Genomic DNA, 27,130 nt, shown 5'->3' on the forward strand with positions numbered 1-27,130 from the left:
AACATAATAGGGTAAGGCCAGTCTGGCAAATGCAGACAGTGAATGGGCAAGTAAGTACTAAATGGCAGGAAGTCTAGTCAGACAGAATGCATAGTCTAGTCAAATCAAAGGGATTATATACATGAATACAGGGCTCCAGAAAGAACAAACATGGCACTTGAATAGAAAGCAGCACAACTTTTAATGACAGGTTTGCACAAAACAGCACAAGGGATAACACTGGAACAGAATAGCGAGGATTGCATCGATATATATACACAGCAGGAAAAGCAAACTGTAATTTTTTTCACACTCAAGTTTTTTTTTAACTAATCCAGTATAGAAAAAATACTTTTTTCTTTATTTTGTATTTCGTAGTTTGGTTTATTTCAAACTTTTTACTATTATCACTGTTATCGTTTCACATTGGTCTGAGTTCCTTGGTGGGAAGGTGGTAAAATGGCACACATTTTTTTCAAATGTTCACAGGTCCAATCTCAAGGTCGTTTGCAGAAATTATCTCAGTCCAGAATTCAAAAATGTTAAATATGAAACTTTTCGGTTCTCGTAAGAGCAGACAAGTCCATCTATGTTCCGTATTTTTAGTTCTCCATTTGTAATGCCGGTCATTCTCTCTATGTTTACTACTTTTATTTGATAGTTTTTCGCATTCCATCAGAATATGATGGAGAGTTTCCTTTTGCTGTCAATTATGACAAAATCTGCAAGAGATGGTTTCATCGTCAGTCTCATTTATTTGGTAGAAGACTTCTCTTGTTGGCAAGAGGTTCAATCTAAGTCGTAAAAAGAAGTCTCTCACGTTCGGATATGGAAATTTGTTTAAATATGCCGTAATTTGGTTTAGAGAATGTACATCAGCTTCACGATTTGTACATAGTTTGTATTTTGCTTTTTCACACTGGTTTTGTATTCGATCGTTCCAGCCTATTCTTTTTTTGATGATCAACTGTGTTATTATTAGGATTTCTTCTGTAGCGTCTAGTACAGATAAACAATGTTCACATTGGCGCCTGCAGGGGTCCATTATGCCCGTATTGAGCGTTTTGAAGTTTCTTCATAGCACCTCCAATGGTCACAGTGTGTCAATAGACCGTATTTTTTTATATAAATCAAGTGTTTTCCAAAGGGTGATGGAATGGATGTATTGGATTGCTAGTTCAAAGCGTATTCTTGCTACTGGGAAGGCTTTGGGTTGCGATAGAACTTTCCTCCAAATGATTGCTTCACAGAAATCTCAGACTTTCCATGAAAGATTTAGTGCCGTTTCTGCTCCATAGGACAGAAACGGGATAACTTTCTGATGAAAGAATTGAAGTACTGATTTAAATTAGAATTTTCCAAACTTTTTGCTCTATCTCCTTGCTTGTAGATCAGAATTATAATGGTGTTTTTTCCAAGATTTACGAATGAATTTAGTTTTCATTATTGACTTGAACAGCTGCATGCAAAAATCTGACGATGCCTCTGGATGTGATTTTAAGTTACCATTGAAAACACTGTCCGGGCCGGACGTTCTGGATGGATTCAGGCTCTTTATTTCAATTAAAACGGCATCTCTGTCCCATACTAATTCCCAAGAGGTGGAATCATTAGTTGATGTGGGTTCCGGATCATTGGAGGTCTTTGCATTCAGTGCTGAAAAAATGGCTCTCCCATTCTGTTTCTGGTATAATGGCCATTAGTGCTGTTGATGTTTTTGTATTGCCATTTAGTAATGCAGAGAGGTCTCATGTGTTTTGATTATTCAAGGCTTTGAGAATCATCTTGGCATCTGTTTTGCAAGCGGATTTGCTTGAAAAATATTGTCCAGTTCTTATATTTCTGTTTTCATCTCTTGATCAGGATGGTCCGGTCAAGTGAGGTTAATCATCACAACTTAGTGACGTCTCTTCAATATTGTTTCCTTTGTTTGCCTTTATTTATGATAGGGTTGTCTTTTCTTTGGTTTGATAAGGTGTTAATACCCATATATAATCAATGTGTTCCAGGTCGGTTTGGTGACGATTAAGGTAGTTGTTTGTCAAGTTTGGAATATCCAGTATTTAGATGTATTTTTACTGGATATTTAGCAGATCCAATGGCTTGCTTGTGCTTCCATTCTAGGCTGATTAAATGGTGGCTGCTTCTTAGAGTGTTTGCGATATTCAAGGATTGGAAGTCTTGCAGGATCCCTATTGAAGCAAAGTTGTTATCAAGGTATGATTGAGTGCGTCCCATCTGCCACATTGTCTTCGGCAGAATATCTCCGGGCCGGTGGCCATTTAGAATAAAGATTGATCGCAGGTTCAGCTCTTTTACCCAAACGCTGGCTTTGTTGGGCAGTTTGTGTTGATTTGCCAGAGCCACTTTTTGATCAAAAAGATGGACGCTCAAATCTCTGCATAATAAAAAAGATATCTGCTTGTACCGTGCCTGGAGATAATCAATTGCCACTAAGGTGGGCTCAATGAAGGTTGTATAATGTATTCCTGCTGGATTTTGGTACAGGTTAAACAACGCAAACATTTTATGGGTGTTAGCCTTGAGTTGTTGGTTCTGAATTACTAATTGTTGGATGTAAGGAGTCAAGTTTAGTGTTCTAGTACTCTCAAGTTCCTTCCTAATATGATCAGGGCCAGCAGTTCTGCTGATGGACGTCCAGTTGTTCCTTAATTACTGGATTCAAGTATGAAGTGAATCCATCGCACACCAGCAATTATTGAATCCCGGTTTCCTGCAGGGCAAGGATGTCAAAAGTATGCAGCAAGCTGCTATCTTCTCTGAAAAGTTGGGAGAATCCCTGGGTGTTCCAGGTGCATAACTTTAATGGTGATTCCTTTCTTTGGAGAGTTTGTTAATTTCCTTGAGCTCTCAGTGTTCTTCTTTGATTTGCTATGGTTGAGTTTTGAAATTTTGTTGATGACGTGATCTTTTCCGTAAGTTGGACCTTTCTCTCTATCTTCGTGTCATGTCCCTGAAATTCGATTACTAGATTGGAATCAGGTTTCTGTTCCCAGTCCTCGCAACAGGGGTTTTCTTTAGATTGAGGTTCATTATTCAATTGTCGTGTTTCTCTTGAGGTGCTTCCATTCGGGAATCTTTTACTATTCGAGTGGCTCGTCAAGTTGTTAGCATGGGTGAAATTGTCAGTTATCTGGAATCCAAGTGGGAGAATCGCTTCTCGTTCATTGAGTATCGCTCTATCCTAGTTGAGTAAATATGGACAATTACTCGGTCATGGAAAACTTCATCCATTAATTTAACCACTTTAATATCATTTGAGTGTACATGCTTCAGGCGAGAAATAGCTTGTAGTAATTTTACTTATTAGTGCAGAATTAATCCGTCTGAAACTGACAGGATTCTCTCCATGACTATGGTATTTGTCTGGCTTGGGGGTCTTTGCATGTCAAAGTTTGGTTGTGTCAGTGCTGGATATGAGTTTCATGCGTCTGAGTTGCCATTTTTTGCTTGCTTTGATTTGGTCACAGTTACTGAACGTTTCTGGTCAAGAGTTATAAATGTTTTTTTCTCTGGAAGCTACCAATATGTCGATATCACAGGATTCTTCCGGTTGATAGATGGAAGAAATCTTGGTTTCTATGTGAACCGTTCAGATTTCCTCTAGGGCAGTCAGTGGGTTTGCCACTTCTATTTCCTAGTTTTCTCGAACTTGGTCCATTGAATATGTGGACAGTATTAGGAGGATATCTATTTCATCTTGCTCATTTATATATTTACACGGAAACTTCAATGTTTTGGTCTTGCTGAATGATAGCCTTTTTTTTTGCTGTTGACCAGTGTTTGAGTGGGCACCGATGCTTTAACATTGATGCTTTAAATGTCATAGGAAGGCTCTAGAGCCATTGGAACAGTGTTTGGTGGGAGCTAGCTTAATTTTCTTGTGGTGGTTTTATTAGTTCGCATTTTCTTAGTATTCCGTTCAAAGATGGTGTATACTTGGTTTGTGCCATCCGTTAAGGAATTTGGTTCCTGGGATGATGTTTGGGGAGTTTCAGGTTCTTTTGGCATAGTGGTTGCTGTGATTGCTGGTTCCTTTTTAACCTCTTTTAAGGCTTGTTTTGATAAGTGATTGTTAGCCGCTTGGCTTTCGATCATAGAGTGTATTTGTAATTGATCACTGGCTGTGCTTTTTTCTTGTGCAGTTGTTATAGCAATATCCTCCTGGCTTCTACGCTTTTCTCACCGTGCAGTGTTCATCAAGTCTAATATAGCATTCATCAATGTTGCTTTTTCTGTGTGTTCGCCTCTGGCCATATCTAATAGCCTGCTTTGCCACTTGGCCGTAAGGTCCGCCTCTTTATCTAGGCAGGTTTCAATTTTGTTTATGAAGGTTTCTAGATAGATCTGCTTTGAGTGTACCATTGCGACGAGAGTTGCTAGGCCCTTTGAGGCATCGTTAATTGTCTCATATAATTTGAGGAAGGGTGCTATTGAAATTGTTAGTGCACTCATCATCATTGTTTGTAAATGCATCATTCCCGCTGCTGATAAGTTCATGTCATCCAATATGGGTGGTTGTATTGTCTCAGTTTCTTTCCAACCTTCTCTTTGGATGGATTGGAGTGTTTTTACGTGGTTCTTCCTCTACTTGATGGTCTGTGAGGACATCCATTAGGGCAGTAGATGTATGCTCCTCATTACTGCCTCTTACTGTGGTCTTGGGATACCAAACGTCTCGCACATAAGAATCCTGGTCGAGGCCATTTTGGAGATCCGTGTGATGTGAATATGGGGACTCTCAGATGTTTAGTTTTTTGTCGATTGACCATTGATAAAATGGATTTGCGTGCCTCATTACATTTTTTATTGTTGTTCATTCCCATTGCCATAGACAATGGTGTTTGAACTTTATTTTCGTTATGTTTAGAGTTTGTAGTCCTTTCCATTTGTAGGGCAGGTTCTTGTGTGTTTTCCCTGTCGTTAGGTCCAAATACACCACGTCTTTTTCCTTAATCCCACATTAGCAGCTCTATTTCCTTGATATCAAGGGATAGTCTGGCTGATTTACCACTTAAATTTGTGTGTAATGGTCTTGCTTCCGTCTGCAACTGTGTTTCCTGGGGTTTAGTTTGGCGGAGCGGGGTCAAGCAGCGTTCAATCGGCAAAGTGCAGATTGTGTCAGGAAGAGGTATGTTCATTAGTGAGGCATCCTAAGTGGGTCTGTTTTAAGTATTCAGTATGGGTTCATGATTGTTCTGTGTATTTGAGTATTTTGTCTTGGTTATTAAAGGTTCAGTCAGAGTACTCCGACCGAGGGGAAGGTCAACCATCCTAATGTGAGTTTCTCTTTTCGGTTTATCTGCAGGTACAGTGTTTTCCATAACCGTGTCTTTTCCTTTATTGCAGCCTAGAACAATTGGATCAGTTCTAGTAGTTGTGTCAATTGCATAGTTTAATGATTGCATTTGGATCACCATTTTGGGTTGGTTATCAGTGCGCTCTGTCTCAGCTTGCATGTCAGAGAGAGGGAGCCACGGTGCTTCGATCATTATACACGGCTGCGAGTCTGTTGACAGTATCTCTACATGAGATATATTTAAGCTAAGCCACCACGCATCGCTTGTGGTCGCTTGTTGGACAGATATCAAGGTGAGAGAACGGGAACGTTCTCTTGTTTGAGTCAAGTTTATTTTCTGCGAGTCACTGGGTGCATATTTGTGTGCAGTAGTGCCTTTTATTAGACTCACCTCCCCTTCACATGTGATGTCGCTCTGATGGATTTCATCCAATGGCTGGGGCGTTGCTTCGTCTGGTGAGCGCTGTCCTGGAAGGGGCGGGTGTTTTGCCGTCATGGCTCTGTTCTTTTTTATTTTGTTGTGGGTTATCGGTCCGTTAGATGGCTTTTCTGCAGGTATTGTGAAGTCTCACCGCCCCACCCCCGATTCCCTCCGAGTTAAGTCTGCACAACTCTCGCTCCAACGTTTCACACCTCAGGCAGGTCTTTAGGTTCTCAGTGGGCAGAGAGTTGCTTAAAGGAATATCCATCGCGGCAAGAGCCAGGAGGCTGGATGTGAGCTGGGAACAGAAGCAATGTCTGACGTTGCTATCAAAAAACCAATACAGAGTCTGGCCCGCCAACACCGCCAGTTAACTCTGTGCAACTCTCGCACTGGCGCTTTGCGCCATGGGGGTGTTTTTAGATTCTCAGTGGGCGGAGAGTTGCTTACAGGAATATCCACTGCTGCAAGAGCAGGAGGCTGGATAAGATCTGGAAACAGAAATAACGTTCCACGTTGCTATCAAAAAACTAAAAATACAATTTTCTCCCTCTTTACTTAAACCATTTTAACAAATAAGATGTTCAACGTTTGTCTCCTTTCCTTACTTATGACCACTTTTGAAATGAACTCACCGCTTCCATTTACACACATTTAATCTCTTTTCAACCTTCTTTGGGATGCATGTTGCATCAGGGCCCTCTCACTCTGTCTCTATCCTTCTCTCTCTATCTGCTCTGCCTCTGTCTCCCTTCCCGCCTCTCACTCTACCCCCTCTCTGTCTTTCCTTCTCACCCTCTGTCTCAATTTTCTCTCTCTCTCTCTCTCTCTCTCTCTTTCTCTCTCTCTCTCATGCTGGCTCTGCCCATTCATTTCCATGCTGGCTGCACCTGTACATGCCAGTATTGCCACATAAGAACATACTCTTGTTTGCTTTGTGCATAAGGCCAGTAAAGATACTATAAGTACATAAGAACATGCTCCTGTTGGATTTACCATTAAAAATGCCCTGCTACAATAAGAAAACAGGTACGACATGTAATAACACTTATGTTTGCTTTATCATAGATGCCCAGAAGAAAATGTCATGCCGCAGTAAGAAATGGCTGTACTGGTTGCACCAAAATCACAGTCTAACCACGCAATAACACTTACCATGCTTGCTTTATCACAGACCATCTGTTAACTGTTAATTGAGGAAAAGGCAATTTGAGGAAGGGGCACATACTATTTCAAAACTTAAAGCTACTTTCATAGAGAATAAAGAATGAACCCAATAAGGCTGCAAAATGGAAAGGTAAATGGTGCAGCATTTTCGAGAGTACAGCCCACAGTTGAATGTGAAGAATTATACTAGTTGGTTTAATTTTAGAACAATTTTCTGCCACTAGCCTCATTGGTGGTTAAATGGTCTAGGAGTAAGACCAAGGCTACAACACCTTTCTGTGCATGTAATGGCACTCCGGTGGATGACTTCACTCATTTTTGTGTCCTATGTTAAAGACACTTAGAAGAAAGTTTCTTTAACCTAATTTTATTCTGTACAAGGGGCACACGTTAGGCGAGGCCAAGGCGTTTCTGTTTTCCCTTTCCTGTAAGACTGTGGCTGATTCTATTCATGGTTTTATTGAATATGCTTTATATTTCAGAAACCTTAATGTTGTTTAAAAATGTTTGTATTTTATGAGAGGTTTTTGAGATTTGTATATTGTGTACTTTAATGAAATTAGAATTTCCAAATAAAGTTTGTTTGATTTGATAATTAATGACCCCCCTCGCTCATTATAGAGGTTGCAGAAAATGTTTTTTTTGTCTGCGTGCTGCTATTTTTCACTCGTCAGTCCTCAGACCCAAAAGCAGTACCACTTTCAAAGAGATGCCAGAGTAAGGGAGAAGGACAGACCCACTGACCGTCAGAGCATGAGGAAAGAAAGCATGTGGAGGGACAGGTCTCTCCGTCCCCACTCCCTTCGACAGCAATCACCAGGGAAGGGACAGCAGAGGCCATCAAAAGAAGCCTTGAGCAGAGGGAAGCTAGAAGAAGAGGGCCATAGCCCCCATGCATTCTGAGCCGGGAGAAAAGAGTTATGGGAAATGTGCAACGGGACCCCTCATGCAGCCCGAATATTCATCACATAATCATAAGAAGACTTATAAAGAGGGACCAGGAGCCCATGCAATGGAAGAGCACTGCAAAAAAACTTGTTTATGGCGGCAATGCCGAAACGCCATAGAACTAAAGAGAAAAAGAAAAACCCACTCTAGAGCAGAGAACTTTGGAGGTAGGCTTTCGCCCCTGTGGTGGCACTTACACTGTTCTGTGGTACGCATCCTCGTTCCTGAAAACAAGGAAAAGGGAGCTTTTTGAAGTGTAAAACACAGAGATTTGCCTCTGTGAAATCCTGATAAAGGTTATTTTTTTTGTATATGTCTTGTCTTTTATCACTGGGGTGGGGCAGACACAAGTGTGAAATGGAGAGTGCTGATGGCCCTTTCCCTCACAATACGCAGCTCACTGCGAAGGGGCCATTAGCACCCCTCATTCTGTGTATACTCCACAGTAAATGCCTGCACCACCTAACCCTGATTTCTGTCCAGCTACTCTGCAATTTGTCTAGGTTGACATGAAAACAGTGAGGGTAATAATGCATGAAAGTCTTATGGACATTATTGCTATATTCTAAGTCACAAAAAATACTAACCCCTTCACTTTGTTTTTTTTAATCAAAACCTGTGTGACATGGATGCAAATATTTGATATACCATTATAGGCACTAAAAATCTGACGGTTCAATCCTGGGACCATATGCCTATACATGGTAATTATCCAAAACAAAAATAAAAATCTGTTGTGAAATGCAATTGTGGTGTTCTATTATATGTACAGATCAAATATGAATATCTGTTAAAAGTGTGGTCAATATCATCTATCAGTGTCAGAAGGGAGTTGTAGCCTGAGTCCTATATATATATGTACGGGTCATAATGCATACACACATGCACATTTTATTTAGAAGATGCTTGTGTGAAACTGTTCTGTGATGTGAAGACAAGTGGGGCAATACACAGAGATGTCTGCTTGTCTTGTGCAGCTTTGAACATGTCATGCATCAGGGTGTTGTAATTATTTTACAGACTTCTTCATTTCGGGAATAAGGGTTGTTTAAAATGAATGTTGAAAACAAGGAAGGGGCTGCTTTGACAAAATGGAGACGAGCATGGGTACAACTGGCACCAAAACTGGGGCTTTAGCACTCACGGAATGCGATCAGGGAGCAAGTGGGACGGCAGCTTGGGCAGAAGCCCTTGCACACTCAGAAAAAGGGATCAGAGACTTTAGGGTGGCGGAGACACCCCCGTAGAATCTAAGCATTGTGAAAAAGGATCCATGCACGTAATCAGACCAGAGACATGTGAAGGTGGAAAAGAGACGCGACACAGTCATAGTAAGGGAAAGAGTGGAGACCAGAAAAGCAATTATCACAAGAGGGAGATGAAACAGATGGGATATGAACAGACACTGGAGTACAGTCATAGTTTTTGTCTCCAGAGGATAGTTCAGGGGCAACGTGCTCGCCTTGAAAACAAGACGATGCGGAGCAATACAGGTTCGATCCCTGGGTCCGCGCTTAGAAACCTCTGGGTATTAAACGTGTTAAAAATAACCAATTAAAATTAAATTAAAACAAGGAGAAGCTGGAGCTGGAAAAGGAAGGGATCTCTGCGAGCCCAGGTGCACACAGAGGAATGGGAAGTTAGCAGGAGAGACTCAGGCAAAGGAGAAGACGAGGTGCAGAGCCAGATGCAGTAATTGAGGAAAGTATAGAGCTGGGTAGGGGGTGTGAGCTGCAGGTGGATGGCTCTCAAGCTCTGCGTATCCCCTCACCAGGCCTAGTGATGTGTGGGTGCTGATGTGGGGCAGGCAGAGGAGACCACAGGGATGCCCACTGCAAGACCAGCTCCTTGGGTCACTCACCACTTGTCCTTCCCTTTTGGCAACAAACGTCCTGCGGTTGGGGTCCTGCAGCCATGGATGGTATCGCAGGGGTAAGTAGTCCATGCCTCGGTACACGTCTCCAGAGATGGCCATAACCCCTTCAAAGTCCTCTCCAGTCGCAAGGCAGAAGTCCAGCGCAGTGTCCTTCCCACTCGTGTGGTCAGCCATGGCTCCGGCCAGATCTTCGACTAGGGTGTAAACCGGGTCTCTGCTTCCACCCACACTCTAAGGTTCACAGGCTCTGTGGGTTTCGAGTGCAATGCAAGGTGCAGGCACGTAGTGGTGATCACACACTCCCCTCCAGTATAGGGTAGTGCTCACAGGCTTATTACTTAGAGGTCGCAATCTGCAGTCTTTGCTTTACTTGCAACCCTTGCCCTGAAGGAAATAAGATGTCAGACCTCAAGATTACACAATGCAATGATTAACCAGCTCCCCATGTCATGGCCACATCACAGAGAAGCCAGGATAGACGGTCTGACCCAGCTGGCATACAGGCACTGCACAAGGACACACTTCAAGTGGGGGCATGGAGCTGGCCACGCCTGCTGGAGGTGCCCCAAGTGCTTGGCAGGCATTGCTGCCAATGGCACTGCAGGAAAGATAGGGGCCGTAACCTGGGCAATATAGTGGAACCTGTAAATGAAAACAGAAAGAGCACCCGAATACCCGCCTCTCCCCTCTGCCCTCCTCCACCTCCCCCCCCCCCCCACCCCCCACCCACCGCTAATAACATTGGAAATATGAAAGGGGCAATTGAGGTCAAGGGAGCGTTCGTTAATGCGCTGAGCCAATAGATGGTGTTATAAGGCCGGTCACTTTTTTTTACTGTGCACAAACCGTCTTTAGCAGGTTTCCAGAAGCACAAGATGGGCACCGTGAACAATTTTTATATTTATTTAAGCGTTATAGCACACGCACTTACCGGACAGCTACACACTGTACAGAATAAAAAACAAAACATAATGAAATACATGGATGTAATCAGCATCAAGAAAGAAAAGGCAAATTAAAGAATGGCCCACAACAGTGATAATCTGGTAGATGGAGGACAGGCAGAGTGTTGCAAGCCTCTGTAGTCGCACTTTAGAAAACATGACCACCCAGCACCAGCTGGAGTACCGTTGGTACAGGCGTAGCCCACCTCAAGAGTGAAGGCTGCAAGTACACTGCACAGAACTGCATGTAGCCTGGGAGTGAAGTATGATATTTATTTATTTTTATTTATTTGCATTTATAAAGCGCACAACAGCCCAAAGGCATTGTGGCGCTGTTACAGAAAGCTTACTTGGTTACATAAGTGCTAGCAAAGACCTACTGATTGCCCAACCCATGTTGCAGGGCGACAACAGCATATAATGCAGAGTCAATTTCGGTGGAAAAAAAAACACGCTGCCTAGCCCCATATTGCAGGGCGGCAGCAACCTACAATGCAGAGTTAATTTAGGTGGCACAAAACATACTACCCAGCTGCATTTTGCAATGCGGCAGCAGCAAACGAATGCATAATGTCAGTATAGGTGGCACAAACATGATATGATAAGATATGATGATATGATATGGCATTTATAACGCGCCTATACACAAGTGTTTCAAGGCGCGACGAGGCAAGGGGGAGAACAAAGGGAGAACAGACAACGATCCTACTATCATTCAGATCGCGCAAGTGCATGGGAAGGGGGGAAAGGAAAGGTGCACGGGGGGAGGGAGAGGGGAAAGTGCAGTACATGGGAAAGTGGAATAAATAAGATAAATAAAACAAATAAAACAGCCAGCTAGTGGCAAGTGCAAGGAAGTGCAGACATAAGTGCTGGTAGGGGGACTGTAGGGATTCAGAAAAACGGTCCCCAGGTGCAGGGGTTGCCAGGGAGGCAGTGCAGGTGGGCAATTGACGGGGCTTGGGCCAGAGATCAGAAAGGGTGGCCAGATAACCGGTGCAATTTCAGTCAGGAATTCAGCAGGGGAGGGGAGGAGAGAAAGCAGACGCAAAGAGGAAGGTTTTGAGGTGCTTCCGGAACCGGAGATGGTTCTCCTCGAGTTTCTTAGAGATGTCAGAGTTGTGAGGAGAGAAGGAGAGTGCAGAGTCGAAGATGACCACAAGGTTTTTAGCCTTGCAGGTGAGAGTGGGAGGAGGGCTAAGAGAGGCCGGCCAGAGAGTTGCAGGGAAGGAGGGAGTGGGTGTGCCGATGAGTAGAATCTCAGTCTTACTGGCATTAGGCAGAGGTCGTTGGTGGCACCACAGGTAGAGAAAAAGATGTCAGAGAGGAAGGACCCAAGTTTGACCTGGGAGGGTCGGTCGGAGAGGAAAGAAGTCAGTAACGCCAGAGCCTGACCAGTGATACCCAGGTTATCACGGAGACGGTTGAGCAGGATGGCATGGTTGACAGTGTCAAAGGCAGAAGAGATATCAAGCAAGATAAGAACTCACAGGGTGTTAGAGTCAAGGCTCATGAGCAGGTCTTCACGGATGTTCAGGGGAGCAGTTTCCATGCTTCTGGCAGCTCTGAAGCCAGACTGATGGTCATGAAGACAACCAACAGATGCAGTGTGGAGATTGAGCTGGGAGATGGCCAGTTTCTCCAGGAGCTTGCCCAGGAAGAGAGTGATGGAGATTGGGCGATAGTTAGACGGGCAGGAGGGGTCGGCAGAGGATTTCTTAAGGCTAGGGTGCACAAGGGAGTGCTTCAGGGGGAAGGAAAGACTCCAGTGGAGAATGAGTGATTGCAGAAATTCGCCAGGGCAGGAATCAGGGAGTCATTATGGTCCTTGATAGTTTTGGAGGAACAGGGGTGAACCTGTTTCAATGATACTTTCATAGATCGGACTTGTTTAGAAACCTCGTCTGGAGAAAAAGGGGAAAGGCAGAGAAGGAGGGAGGAGGGGTGGCGGCAGAAGGGCCAGAGGAAGAGCAGGGAATAGCGGGAGGGGGGCGAGAGGAGGAGAGTGAGGAAAGGATGTCCTGAGTTTTTTAAATGAAGTGAGAAGCCAGTGCCGTGCAGAGGACCTGGGAAGGGACAGGAGAGGTAGAGACTGCAGCAGGATTGGCCAGTTCCTTGCAGATTTTAAAGAGTTCAGCTGAGTTGTTAGATGCCGCAGAGATGCAGGTTTGGATATGAGCTATCTTCTTGGTGAGGACGGAGAGCCGGTATTGCCTTTGCAGCAGGCGGCAGGCCAGTTTGTCAGAGGATGAACTTGAAGCGGCCATTTCCTCTTGGCCACCTTGCACTTGCGTTTTAGGGTGACGAGGTCTGAGTCATACCAGGAGTTACACTTGACTTTGAGCTTCAGGCGGATTCTCATGACAGGGGAAAGGATATCAAGAGTATCAGATATAGAAGAGTGGAGCGTGGAGAGGGCTGTGTCAGGGTGAGAGTCAGCCAGGGGGAGAGGACGGGGTAAGAAGGTGGTGCCAAATGCCTTAACTGACACGCGCTTCATGGGTTGGATGACCAAGGAGGTGGGTGGCAGTGACGGAGGTGGCTTAGCCACCTCCCACCTAGGGAGGGTGAGTTGGGAGGATAGGAGAAAGTGGTCACTCCAGGAGAGAGGAGTGGAGAGAGGGACAGAGAGGGGAAGGTCTGAAGAGATCAGAACATCGAGAGTGTGCCCTGCAGAATGAGTCGGGTCAGAGGGGAGAATGGTGAGTGAGGGAGAGTCGCAGAGGTCACAAATGAGTTCAGAGGGGGACAGGAGGCATCCAGGTGGATGTTGAAGACTCCAAGAAGGAGGAGTTGAGTGGTTGAGGCCAGGAGTGAGGAGGAGAGGTCCACCCACTCAGAGAGGAAGGAAGAAATCTGACCAGGTGGCCGATAGATAGTAGCCACAGTAAGGGAATGGCTAGGCGAGAGAGAGAGTCTGCAGACGAGGCATTCAAAAGAGGAGTAGGCCTGCGTAGGAATGACAGAGGCAGGAATCCACTCAGGGAAGATAAAGGCTATGACCCCACCAGAGCACATTGGGCCTGGGCGCGGAGAGGATCTTGTAGCCATCAGGTAGGAGCGTGTCAAAGCTGGTGACAGACCTGGCCGTAAACCATGTCTCAGTGAGACCAAGGACATCGAGGTCAAGTTCTTCAAGAAGGCGGCAGATATCAGAGGAGTGTTTGACAGCGGAGCAGGAGTTAAGAGTGGCAATGTGGAGAAGGTTGACCTTCTTGAAGGACTTCCGGGGAGGGGTACAGATCAGAGGTACACCCTGCGGAAGTGTAGAAAGCGCCCAAGAGGGGGCAGAGAGGGAGGGGGAAGACAAGGTAGCCAAGGAAAGGGGAGAGGGGACAGCAGGAGAAGAAACGAAGTTGATGAGGCGCGGAAAGCGTCTATCAAAGAGATGAAGGTTGGCCTGAGGGCCTTGGACCAAGACGGTCCCATTAGAGTAGGCATTAATGATGACCTTAGAGGATAGGAAGGAGGCCAGGAGTGCGTCCCAATGGGTACCACCATTAATGGGAGAAGAGGAGAAAGGAGAGAGCACAGAGACCATATGAGGGGTCCATTGATCTGGTGAAGGAACGACTAAGAGGATGTTGGTGAGAGTTTCCTTGAAGGCGGCACTAATGTAGGTGTCAGCGATAGGGAGGGCTGGGTTGGAGAGCAGATGTCCTTTTTGAACTTCTTCCTACCAGACTTAGTGAGGAGAGCAGGATAGTCAATAGAGAAACAGTTTGAAAAGATAGGGGAGACAGAGAGCACCATAGAGTAGGTGGGAGAGGAGGGGGTTCCAGGGGTAGACAGACAAGACAGCGAGAGGCAAGTGCGTTGGAGTGTGGGACAAGACGACGGCACTCAGGAGGTGAGCACAGAAAAAGCACAGGACATTCTAAGACAGGAAAGAAGACATACCTAAATTTGAGAATCCTAAAGAGGGAGAAAAGGCCTAGGTTTCACAATGCAATTTTAGTGGTGGTGCAGATACAAGCAAATTAAAAGCAACCTAGATTTGAGAATCCTAAGGCCTAGGTTTCAAAATGCGGTACTAAAGGCAGGCGGTTTATGCAAGTAGAACAGCAGAGGTTAACAGCTAGTGAGCGGAAGGAGGGGTGAGCAGGAGGTCAGAAAGGGAGATGGCTGGCAGCTGGCGTCCCCAGCGGTCACCTGAAGACACCAACAGGGGAGCCACCAGTAGGAGCCACCCTTTGCCTGGGCCCTTAGCCGGGGGGCTGCCAGGCAGAGGCTGCCTAGGGAAGGATAGTGATAAGGGGAGGGGAGGCCAATCAGGGGTGGGGTGGGCGGGTTGGGAAGTGGACGGGAAGGAGGAAACAGGAGCGGGAGGAGGGAGGCAGGGACACGGGACACAACAGAGAGGAAAAACTAATAAAGTAAAATAAACAACACCAACACACAATTTGGGGGCAGCTCAGTAGGAATAAGAAATAATGCTGCACTCACCCTGCTCAGCCGGAATGGAAATGGCGAGCGTGGGTAAGCAGCGAACAACCTGGCCTCAGCACACGGGCCTAGAAGCCAATCAGGGGGGTTGGCCGGGTAGTCGGAAACAGGAGCGGGAGGAGGGAGCCAGGGACACGGGACACAACGGAGCAGAAACACTAGTAAAGTAAAATAAACAACACCAACACACAATTTGGGGGCAGCTCAGTAGGAATAAGAAATAATGCTGCACTCACCCTGCTCAGCCGGAATGTAAATGGCGAGCCTGGGTAAGAAGCGAACAACCTGGCCTTAGCACACGGGCCCAGAAGCCAATCAGGGGGGGTGGGCAGGTTGGGAGGTGGGCGGGAAGGAGGAAACAGGAGTGGGAGGAGGGAGGCAGGGACACGGGACACAACGGAGAGGAAACACTAGTAAAGTAAAATAAACAACAACAACACACAATTCGGGGGCAGCTCAGTAGGAATAAGAAATAATGCTGCACTCACCCTGCTCAGCCGGAATGCTGCCCAACCCCATGTTGCAGGGCGTCAGCAGGCTACAATGCAGAGTCAATTTGGGTGGCACACACATGCTGCCCAGCCCCACGTTGCAAGGCAGCAGCAGCAAACAAATGCATAATGTCAGTACAGGTGGCACAAACATGCTGTCCAACCCCATGTTGCAGGGCAGCAGCAGCCTACAATGCAGAGTCAATTTAGGTGGCACAAAATATGCTGCCCAACCCCATGTTGCAAGACGGCAGCAGCAGAGGAATCAAGATATGATATGTTATTATAGTTTATTAATATTGCACCTATACACAATGTGTTATAAAGCGCTTCAAGGCAAAGGAGGGTGTTAGGCAGAATCCTGTGCAGTGCCCTTAGGGACCACTACACACAATTAAGACTACAAGTGGTAATACAAGTTCACCTTTGGTACAAACCTGTACTACACTGTTAAAGTGGTAGCAGTAGCGGAGCAGCCAGACTTATCACAAGAGCAAATGAGCAGTAGTAGAAAATACACAAACTGTGACTCAAGCAAACACTGACTCAAGGTTTTTGGTTGAAAAGTAAAAGTACATTTATTTGTAGACCATCTGTTTGCAAAACACTTCACTTCTATTAAATTAAAACCACATGTAAAATACACTACACACAACCAATTCTCTTTGTGCAGAACAACTCAAGGTAAGTACCTTATGATTTGACAGACCGGTGTTATGAAACAAAAGGCATTACCGGGAATACCTATGCGATCACTTTTTGACAGTAATGATAGTTTGGTCTTACTAAAGATAAGCGTATCCGCGGGAAGAAATGTTACCGGAGTTAAAACACACTTAGCACCTGAGTTAACAAAAGTAAGTTAGAGACAAAAATCATAGGCAATACTTTTGTCAAGGCAGACATAATCAGAGAACACTTTCTGACAAGAAGATAAAAGTCAATAGGCCTGCGCCAGTGTCAAGTGGAACTGGGTTCCTGTTGTCGAGGACCACACAGTCAGATATTTCACGATTGAAGATTGCCAGGAGTACTTGGATATTGTCAACAGAGGAAGCAAAAGTTATAAGAGAGAAGGAAGACAAGGGCAAGATTTGTATGAGGAGAAAAGCGGTTCACCCTAGTTCCTCGAAGCTGGACACAGTACCTTATTCTTTAAAGAAGCTGGTGCCACAGCAGTTGTTCCTGGTAGTTTCCTGCAGACTCGCAGTTCCTGGAGCTTCAGTCGTGGGGACAAGAAGGAGGACGTCTGGAGTGATCTGCACTATACAGGGATGAGACCAGCAGCAGCGACGGTGAATAAAAGGTGCACTCCTTAAAAACAGGAGAGGCTCTACAGATGGCTATCCGGACCACTACAGCAGTGTGCCGTGATTTCGACCACGAAGAGGATCTTCTGGCTGTGGGAGATGAGCTGGTTGATCCCACCAAGCTCAAGGGAAGAAGACTCCGGACTGGATCTTCTCTTGTCGTTGAAGGGTAGATAGCTCAGGACTGCAGCAGGGCTTCACCGGGACACGGTAGTTGCAGCAGCCATCTTCTTCTCTGCTTCTCTTTGGTTCTTTGCAGTTCCAGTGGCGACTCTAACTTCCAGCCCAAGAGTCCTGCCTTTTATGCGAAAATCCCCCATTCACACAGCCTGGCTGTTAATCACACAGCAGGGGGGTTGTCCGGCCTGGACAACCACCTTAGCCAATCATGACAAAGTACGACTTGGGTTTCCAAGGATACCCTGTTGGGGGTGACTACACCCCTCCCTCACATTCCGCCCCCCCTAGACACCCAGGCCCCAAAAGGAGGGCTTCTTGAGAGAAGCCCGCCAAAAGACGGTGAACAAAGAAACCTGGTTTGCGGCGCAAAGTAAAACACAAGAAGGACTTTGTCAGAGTGTGTAAAGGTTCCTGCTCCCTGAGACTCCTCACCTGGAACTTCAGCAGGGTTTGATGACCTTGGTCTCCTTTTTCTTTCTGTCTGGGAACTCCCTCTTTCGTCACTTGACTGGATAGTCCTTCTTCCCTTCTTACGTTCGAAGAGATAGGGACGGTCTCCCCCCGAGGCCACCTTGCCCGCCTATGGATCTGGCAGTCAGGTGAACCCAGGGGAGTCCGCTCCTCAAACAGGGAAAAAGCCTGATATGGCAGAAAAAACCCTGTGTGTCAATTGATGGTATTGACAAATCCGATGTGAAGACTGGAGACTGGAGAGGCTGGCGCAGTCCCGTATCAGCTGAAACAGTAAGTTAACAGAAGGTCTGATCCTCCCGGATAAGGGCGTGCTCCAAGCGAAAATCTGGGAGAGAATGGGGTTCGGCACTGGAAGCGAGGAACTATTCCAGACAGGAGGCTAAAGAAGAAGGATAGCCACGATAGAACTCTGGAAGAAGGTAAGAGAGGAGGAAAAGATGAAAGAAGAAGAGATCGAGAGAGAGAGAGAGTGCGAGCGCGAGAGAGAGAGAGAAAAGAGAGAGTGTGAGTGCGAGAGAGAGAGAGAGAGAGAGAGAGAGAGAGAGAGAGAGAGAGAGCGAGCGGGAGAAAGAGAGAGAGAGAGGGAGAGAGAGAGAGAGAGAGCGAGTGGGAGAGAGAGAGAGAAAGCGAGCGGGAGAGAGAGAAAGAAAGCGAGCGGGAGAGAGAGAAAGAGTGAGAGACACGGGCGAAGTAAGGAGTCGCGGACACTGAACACACCGCGAACGGGTGACTGGGAATCCGAGCAGGAAAAAAAAGGGAGGAACGAGAGAAGGGGAAGTGAGCGAGGCAGAATCCAGTGGAGAAAAACTCAGTCGGAGAGGTAAGGGTAGCAAAGGACCAGAGGGAGCAAGGAGTAATAATGCACACTGGACGGGGCACTGCTACGCGGGCGAAAGTCAAGAGACTAACGAAAGCGAGTTGCAACGCGAGTTGCAGGGGGCGTGGTCTCCTATTATACCTGCCGGTCCACGACGACTAGAGCGTCAAGCGGACCGGTATAGAGGCTCGATACCGCCTCCATCTTGCCCAGAGTTTCCACGGCCGCGGTGTGACAGTATGCCCTCTCTTCATCGACTCTCCCCCAGGTTTCCCCGGATGTAGGCGATGGAACTGTCTTAGAAGTCGTGGGGCGTGGATATGACTTCTGGGCTCCCAGGACTGTTCTGCGACAGAATATCCCTTCCACTGAACCAGATATTGTATAGTTCCATGCCTGTAACGTGAATCCACCAGCCTCTCCACCTCATATTCTTCCGGTTCGGGATCTTGGAGTATAGAAAAGGGTATACGACGGCCCATGGGATCTGGATGATAAGCCTTCAAGAGAGAGGTATGAAAAACAGGGTGTATCCTTTTCAGACTGGATGGCAGACGTAATCGAAAGGCCACTGGGTTTACTTGAGATAAAATGGGAAATGGGCCTATAAAGCGGGCTGAGAATTTACCAGGATGAACCCAACGTGGGAGATATTTGGTTGACAACCAGACCTTAGTTCCCACTTCCCATTCGGGGTTTGGAGATCTCTTCTTATCAGCATACTTCTTGTATCGAGTTCTACTTGCCTCCAGCTTCTGAGTCGCTTCCTTCTGGATGGATCGAAGATCAAACAGGCGCTGGTCTACCGAAGGGACTGAAGTTGGAGGAACCCCAAAGAGAGGTATATGCCTCGGATGATATCTGTAGGTGAAGTAGAAGGGGCTGCAGCCCGTTGCCGAATGTTTGGTGTTGTTGTAGGTGAATTCTGCTAAAGTTAGAAAGGATTTCCACTTCTCTTGTTCCTGATGACAAAAACAACGGAGATATTGTTCGAGGGTGGAATTTAGGCGTTCTGTTTGTCCGTTGCTTTGGGGATGATAACCAGAGGATAAGGCTCTCCTTATACCCAAAGTGCTACATAAAGCTGACCAGAATCGGGATGTGAATTGGGAACCCCTATCGGAAACTATGGTCCGAGGTAGACCATGCAATCTTACTATTTCTCTCAGGAACACTTCGGCGGTTTCGGATGCAGAAGGCAAGCCAGGCAAGGGAGAGAAGTGAGCCATCTTGCTCAATGTATCCACCGTAACCATGATTGCGGTGGATCCCATAGAGAGAGGGAGATCCACGATGAAATCAGTGGAAATGTGTTCCCAGGGTTGTGATGGTAGAGGTTCTTGTTGGAGCAACCCCATGGGTCGATGAGTAATGGGTTTATTAGCCGCACATATCGGGCACGCCATCACGTAAGTTCTGACGTCCTGGTCCATAGTCGGCCACCAGAAATATCTGGATATCAGATGGAGTGTTGCCTCTTGGCCCTTATGTCCTGCCGAGGGAAGGTCATGGCACCAGAACAAGGCTTGCGTCTGGAGTTTCTCAGATGGTAAATACAGTGATCCTTGATGAAAGAATAGCTTCCCTCTCCTTTCCATGAGGGTCATATGGTCGGGAGAGACTTCAGAGGGTCTGGTCGAGCGCTCTACTTCTTGTATGAAGGAGTTGATCATTCCTAGGATTCTCTTACCAGAGAGTATCTCACCCAGGCCCTGTTCTTCCTTGGGCTCCAGACTGCGGGACAGAGCGTCCGCTAGGGCATTCTCCTTTCCTGGAAGGTAGGTTATTTCAAAGTCGAACTGGGAAAAAAAATACGCCCAGCGGGCGTGGCGAGAATTGCGGCATTCCATCTGTTGTAATACCTTAAGATTCCGGTGGTCTGTGCGAACCAGAAATGGATGTGCCGCCCCCTGCAGTAAATGCCTCCACTCAATGCATGCCTGACGAATCGCCAGTAATTCTCGTTCCAACACGGAGTAGTTCCTCTCACTAGGTGCAAGAGTTCTGGAATAGTATGCTACCGGATGTTCTGCTCCATCTTTGCCTGATTGTAGGAGAGCAGCTCCTATGGCACCTCCGGAAGCATCCGTCTCCACCACAAAAGGAAGAGACTGATTTGGTTGCACTAGGATAGGGGCGGTGGTGAAAGTCCTCTTAAGTAAAAGAAAGGCCTGATCCGCCTCCTTATCCCATTCGAACTTCTGACCCTTCTTAAGCAAACAGGTGATTGGTAGAACGATATCCGAGAAGCTAGGAATAAATCTTCTGTAAAAGTTAGATAATCCCAGAAATCTCTGTATATCCTTGGGATTCTTTGGAGTAGGCCATTGAAGAACTGCTTTAACCTTCTCCGAATCCATCTGTACCCCCTCCTTAGAAAGAATGAATCCCAAAAAGGATACTGAGGAGGCTTCAAAAACACATTTCTCGGGTTTAACCAGTAGTTGGTGTTCACTCAACCTTTGAAGGACTTGCGTGACGTGTCTTCGATGTTCAGAGAGGGAGGAAGAGAAGATCAAAATATCGTCTAAATAGACCACCACTGAGATGTATAGCATATCTGAGAAGATTTTATCTACAAAACGTTGGAACACGGCAGGAGCATTCACTAGTCCGAAGGGCATCACCCTATACTCAAAATGTCCCAAGGGAGTTCTAAATGCCGTTTTCCACTCATCTCCATCCTTTATTCTCAACAAATGATAGGCTCCTCGAAGGTCTAACTTTGTAAAGATTGAGGCTCCTTCCACTGCTTCCAGTACCTCCTTAATGAGGGGCATAGGGTACCTGTCCCTAATGGTCAGGCTATTCAGCCCACGGTAGTCTATACACAGTCTTAATTCCGTAGTCCCCTTCTTGGGAATGAAGAACATTGAGGCTCCTGCCGGAGAACGGGATTCTTGTATTAAACCGTTTTGCAGATTGGCATCCAAGTACTCCTTCAAGGCTCTTCTTTCCGGAAGTGACATAGGGTACATACGACCAAAAGGAACCGATGCCTCGGGCTTTAGATCGATACCGCAGTCCTCGGCTCGATGTGGGGGTAAAGTACGAGGTAGCCTGTCTTCGAAGATTTCAGCATACTCCTGATAATGCGGTGGAATCGTTTGGACCACTGTAGTGAATGTCGAGAGTGTTATCCCCTTCCTCATCAAAGGAGAGGGTTGTGGTAGACATTCCTTCGTGCAGTACTGTGACAAGAAACAGACGGTATTTGCCGACCAATCAATCCTGGGATTATGTTTACGTAGCCAGGGTATGCCCAGGATGATTGGGAAATGGGCTGCTCTTATAACATCAAAGACAATCCGTTCTTGGTGCTGAGACAAGGACATGTTAGCCGGGACTGTCTCCTTAATGATGGGACCGGATGAAAGGGGAGCTCCATCTACCCCTTCTACAGGCAAAGGGCAAGCCTTCCGACGCAGGGGTATGCCTTGTTCTTGAGCCCACTGGATATCAATAAAGTTCCCGGCCGCACCACAATCCAGCATTGCTAGGACTTCTACAGAAGGAGAGGATTCAAATGTAAGGTGCACAGAAAACACCATAAGGCTGTTATTGTCCGCAGAAGGATCCTGGTGGGTGGAATTACAGGGATTCTTCGATTCTGCCCGGTTCCTTTCCCTGCTCAAGACCGGGGAGGCGCGTTTCCCGGACGTCTCGGGGGTACTTCTGGACAATTCCGGAGCAAATGTTTCGAAGATCCGCAGTACATGCAGAGACCCAGGTCTCTGCGTCTCTTGCGTTCGTCGGGGGTCAAAGGGCCCCGGGTTGTTCCTATTTGCATAGGCTCCTCCTGTTGTGGTCGGTTAGGAGAACCTGCAGTGGGAATCCCTCCTGAGGGATGGTGTCTGAATCTCCTTCTTTCTAACCTTCGTTCCTGCAATCTGTACTCCAATTGCAGGGATAAAGTAACCAACTCTTGAAAGGAGGTAGGACGCGCCATCCTGGCTAGCTCGTCCTTGAGCTCATCCTGTAAGCCTCGGCGAAATAGGGTCTGCTGGGCCGTATCTGGCCATCCAGAGTCTGTGGCCAGTCTGGTAAAAGTAGAGGCATAAGTCTGTACATCTTGATAGCCTTGACGGAGATCTAGAAGGGTTTCATAAGAGGAATACTGGACCTCTGGTCTCTCAAATCTAGTACGCAGCAGTTGAGTGAACTGAGAGTAATCCGCTATGGCAGGATCTGCGAGTGCTATCAGTGGAGTTGCCCAAGCCAGTGCGTTACCAGCAAGGTTGGAAACAAGAAATCCTACCTTAGTTCTATCCAGTTCATATGCCCTTGGTCGAAATGCGAAATAAACCATACAGGCGTTCAGGAATTCCTTTAGGAGTTTCGGATTGCCATCATACTTCCCAAAAGAAAAAGCCAGGGGAGGTAAGTCGCCTCGGGATTCTTCTCGTGTCGCTACTTGTTGGCGTAGGTTAGTGTTCTCGGTCCGGAGATTCTGAACCTCGGCCTGAAGGCCCTGAATAGCTGTCACCATCTCTTGGTATTGTTCCAGTGAGGCCATGCCGGTAGTTGGGCGTTGCAATCTGTCAGAGTGTGTAAAGGTTCCTGCTCCCTGAGACTCCTCACCTGGAACTTCAGCAGGGTTTGATGACCTTGGTCTCCTTTTTCTTTCTGTCTGGGAACTCCCTCTTTCGTCACTTGACTGGATAGTCCTTCTTCCCTTCTTACGTTCGAAGAGATAGGGACGGTCTCCCCCCGAGGACACCTTGCCCGCCTATGGATCTGGCAGTCAGGTGAACCCAGGGGAGTCCGCTCCTCAAACAGGGAAAAAGCCTGATATGGCAGAAAAAACCCTGTGTGTCAATTGATGGTATTGACAAATCCGATGTGAAGACTGGAGACTGGAGAGGCTGGCGCAGTCCCGTATCAGCTGAAACAGTAAGTTAACAGAAGGTCTGATCCTCCCGGATAAGGGCGTGCTCCAAGCGAAACTCTGGGAGAGAATGGGGTTCGGCACTGGAAGCGAGGAACTATTCCAGACAGGAGGCTAAAGAAGAAGGATAGCCACGATAGAACTCTGGAAGAAGGTAAGAGAGGAGGAAAAGATGAAAGAAGAAGAGATCGAGAGAGAGAGAGAGTGCGAGCGCGAGAGAGAGAGAGAAAAGAGAGAGTGTGAGTGCGAGAGAGAGAGAGAGAGAGAGAGAGAGAGAGAGAGAGAGCGAGAGAGAGCGAGCGGGAGAAAGAGAGAGAGAGAGGGAGAGAGAGAGAGAGAGAGCGAGTGGGAGAGAGAGAGAGAAAGCGAGCGGGAGAGAGAGAAAGAAAGCGAGCGGGAGAGAGAGAAAGAGTGAGAGACACGGGCGAAGTAAGGAGTCGCGGACACTGAACACACCGCGAACGGGTGACTGGGAATCCGAGCAGGAAAAAAAAGGGAGGAACGAGAGAAGGGGAAGTGAGCGAGGCAGAATCCAGTGGAGAAAAACTCAGTCGGAGAGGTAAGGGTAGCAAAGGACCAGAGGGAGCAAGGAGTAATAATGCACACTGGACGGGGCACTGCTACGCGGGCGAAAGTCAAGAGACTAACGAAAGCGAGTTGCAACGCGAGTTGCAGGGGGCGTGGTCTCCTATTATACCTGCCGGTCCACGACGACTAGAGCGTCAAGCGGACCGGTATAGAGGCTCGATACCGCCTCCATCTTGCCCAGAGTTTCCACGGCCGCGGTGTGACAGACTTTAACAAAAAGAAATGGCGAATAAACCCGACCGGAGCCAAAAGAAAGAGCATTTGGTCAAGCGGGTTTATGTTTGAGGCTACTATGATAGCCTGGAACAGTACCACGTTTATATAATATAATCGTGGTAGAAAAGTTAGGTTAGATACCACTGCCACCAGCCAAGTCTAAATGTTAAAAGAGCAAAACAAAGCTCAGAGAGGCACAGACAAAAAAGGATAAGAGTTAACCCTTTCCAGTACTCCATGTAAAATGGGGTGTACTGGGTCTGTAGTTTTAAATGAATTTGTAAAGTAAATGGCAACTTTACCTGTTTTCTGGGGGACAGTAGTCATCCTCAGAAAATGGAGTCAGGGGGAAGTCTCAAAGACAACCCTGTGTTACTGCACGGAGGGTGGTGGGTAACACACATGAAAAGTGGGGTTCATGGAGGGGTGGTCCTCCAGAGCCCACTATTACACAAACAGTAAAAATACACATGGCAAAACACATGTAAGAGTGGGAAAAAAGGCTCACACTCTTACCAAGTGGAAAAATAAACTCCAGAAATCCAGCAAAGCTGCTGGGGGACTCACTAGGTGAGGGAAATTAGCCATAGAATGAGAATTCTCCCTAACAGAGGGAACAAGGGAAAATACAATGACATTCTTACAGGCCATGAACAGTAAGGATGTGCAATTAACTATCGTACTCGGCCTGATGTGCACTATATGCACTATATGCTTCTATGCGCTATGGTGCTATAAAGTGCAACGAAGGAGAAGAATACATGCAAGGTAACCCATAGAATATAGCAGGCAGTGAAATAAAATGACGCACAATACGGCTCCACGGCCACCGTTGTGGTGTCCCAGAGTCCCTTAGATGGGTGCGATCCTGCAAGGGCCAAGCAAGGGCCTGGTGATGGAAAAAGTATAGCGCCTGCCACTCAAGTGGATGAAGTGAGCGAACCTCAGGGTCAGGGTGAGAGTGCGAGGGGTGGGAGGTTTGGGGTCAGGGCAGGCCTAAGGGGCCATAGCGCCCAGGGAAGTAAAACTAAAATGTTTGCAGCATCAGCTCCCTTTTGGTGTTATGCGCTCCGCTACCGAGATCGACAAGCATTTAGTTTCAATAGGGCACCTGGCGCGCATTCTCCAACCACGCCAGCTACGGAGAGACCCTGAAAGACTCCCCAAAAATGGCAGGGTGTGGCCCACCCCTAAGGCTGGCCCTGCTCAGGGTCCTCGCTTTACATGTAAAAGAAGAGGCAGAAATGGAAGGTTCGAACAAGTCAATGAATACCCAACACAGCTGTAGTGTAAAAGACCCCCGTGTGTGGGCACCTTTGTTTAAAGTGGCTCCTAAAGCAACCATCTACCATGCAATAACAAGTGACGCTTTAACAGTATCGAGGTGAGCCACAACCGCTAGGTAATATCGTTTGATTAGCCTGAAGACAACCTGCGCAATAAATACAGTAAATAAAAAGTGTTTCTGGGCATAAACGAATGTGACCAATGTAAATACTGTCAATAGGACCGGTAGACCGGGGTGATGTACTTATACTGTTAGGAGAAGAAAAACATGCTCGAAGCTTAGCAATAGCTTGCATTGAGCAAGCACACAATACAATGTTTATCCCTTTTCTATGCATAGTCACTGCTGCGCTTATACCGAGCTCCCTTCCATGATGGCGGTAAATCACTTTAATGCCAGCGCAACATTCTTTAAGTGAAATTGACAAGTTGTTGTTTATTTTTTTCCATTTCCATTTCCGCCCAGAGGCACGCCCCTCTCTCCCCTCCCTCACCTGAGTCAGCGACTCTGGGATGGAAAGTACCACACACAGGGCTTCACGGGGCGGATATGCGGAGCGTCCAGGGGAAGGTGGTGGTTGATGTTGGCAGCGAGCTTTGATTGGGCCTTGAAACAATAGCTGGGACCCTGCCTTGGGAATGAAGAGCCCCGTTGAAGTTTCTCTTTCATTTTAGGCGGAGAGTCCCTATTCACTCTTCACCTAGGCAACAGCGGATGGTGTGGGCAGGGACTTCAATGTACAGGGCCAGCAGCCTTCTTAATTTTTTCCCTGCTACGTGTAAAATTCTATGTAACCAAAATTGGCCCTGGTAATATTTTTCAAAGTGCCTTTATATAACACCGTGAAAGCAGGCATAATCTCTCCACGGGCGTAATCGCGAGTTTTGTAGAATTTCCTCCAGAAATACTGCAAAATGGTAATACAATAGCATATGCATTAAGCAAGCTGTAACTTTACGAGTCCTCATGATTGAGTCATGCGGACCGAAAATGTATTCTCCATTTTGGGGACTCAGAAGCTCATTACGAGTTTGCCGGTATTCTGGCGGTAAATCCGCCAGAATACCGACAAACGGAATTACCGATACCGCCACTTGATCAGGTGGTATTACCACTGGAGGTATTACCCCTGGCGGCAATACCACCTCCATTTAACGCTAACTCCTTCACTTTATTTTAAAAAATCGCTGGTATTGCCATCCAGTAATATCGGCGAAGGTGATACCGGCAAACCTGTAGTTTGTCGGTGTTTGAAAAATTGAGGTAAACGTTATAATCTCCACTTTTTTCCCACACTATCACACTTGTAATGAGCCTCTCAATGCAGTAATCAATGCATGTGGTTATGCTTTTTCGTGGTAGTAATTACAGTAATACACAAGCATGTGGACATGAGGAGTATCAGGATTGACAGTGCTAGTTTTATGTAGCAGTGAAACATCCAGCTTAAAAAAACAACAGATCTTTTCCTAGTGCCGACAAACATGTAACCAGCCCCTAAAAAGGGTTTGGAGGGTTCTCACCCAAATTTGAGAAAATGGGTTTGAAAAAATGCTTTTTAAAACCCGTTTGGACCCATGTAGGGTTTAAAATGTAGGTATACAGAAGTGTTAGGATTATCATGCTATATTCTTCAGCACAAATGTTTGCTTCAATGGATGTTGGGAATGAGGAGAGATGAAAGTATCAGGGTGGAAGACTAGGAGACAGAGTAAGAGGAGCAGAATATCAGGGTATCCACACCCTTGGCCCTTGGTGTAGAGCCCCACCGGGAGAG

General features: G+C 46.7%; 1 protein-coding gene across 1 annotated transcript in view; it reads right to left on the bottom strand.

The window, feature by feature from the left end:
* Positions 1 to 9,924, bottom strand: part of LOC138474601 (histidine N-acetyltransferase-like) — a 54,201-nt gene extending 44,277 nt beyond the window's left edge. The window contains exon 1 of the mRNA XM_069612222.1: positions 9,697 to 9,924. Within this exon, the coding sequence (XP_069468323.1) occupies positions 9,697 to 9,885 (189 nt within the window). The 5' untranslated portion in view covers positions 9,886 to 9,924. The remainder of the gene's footprint in view (positions 1 to 9,696) is intronic.
* Between the last annotated feature and the right edge of the window lie 17,206 nt (positions 9,925 to 27,130).

This window comes from Ambystoma mexicanum, chromosome 1p (genome assembly GCF_040938575.1).
Source record: "Ambystoma mexicanum isolate Mex_15411 chromosome 1p, UKY_AmexF1_1, whole genome shotgun sequence".
Lineage (NCBI taxonomy): Eukaryota > Metazoa > Chordata > Amphibia > Caudata > Ambystomatidae > Ambystoma > Ambystoma mexicanum.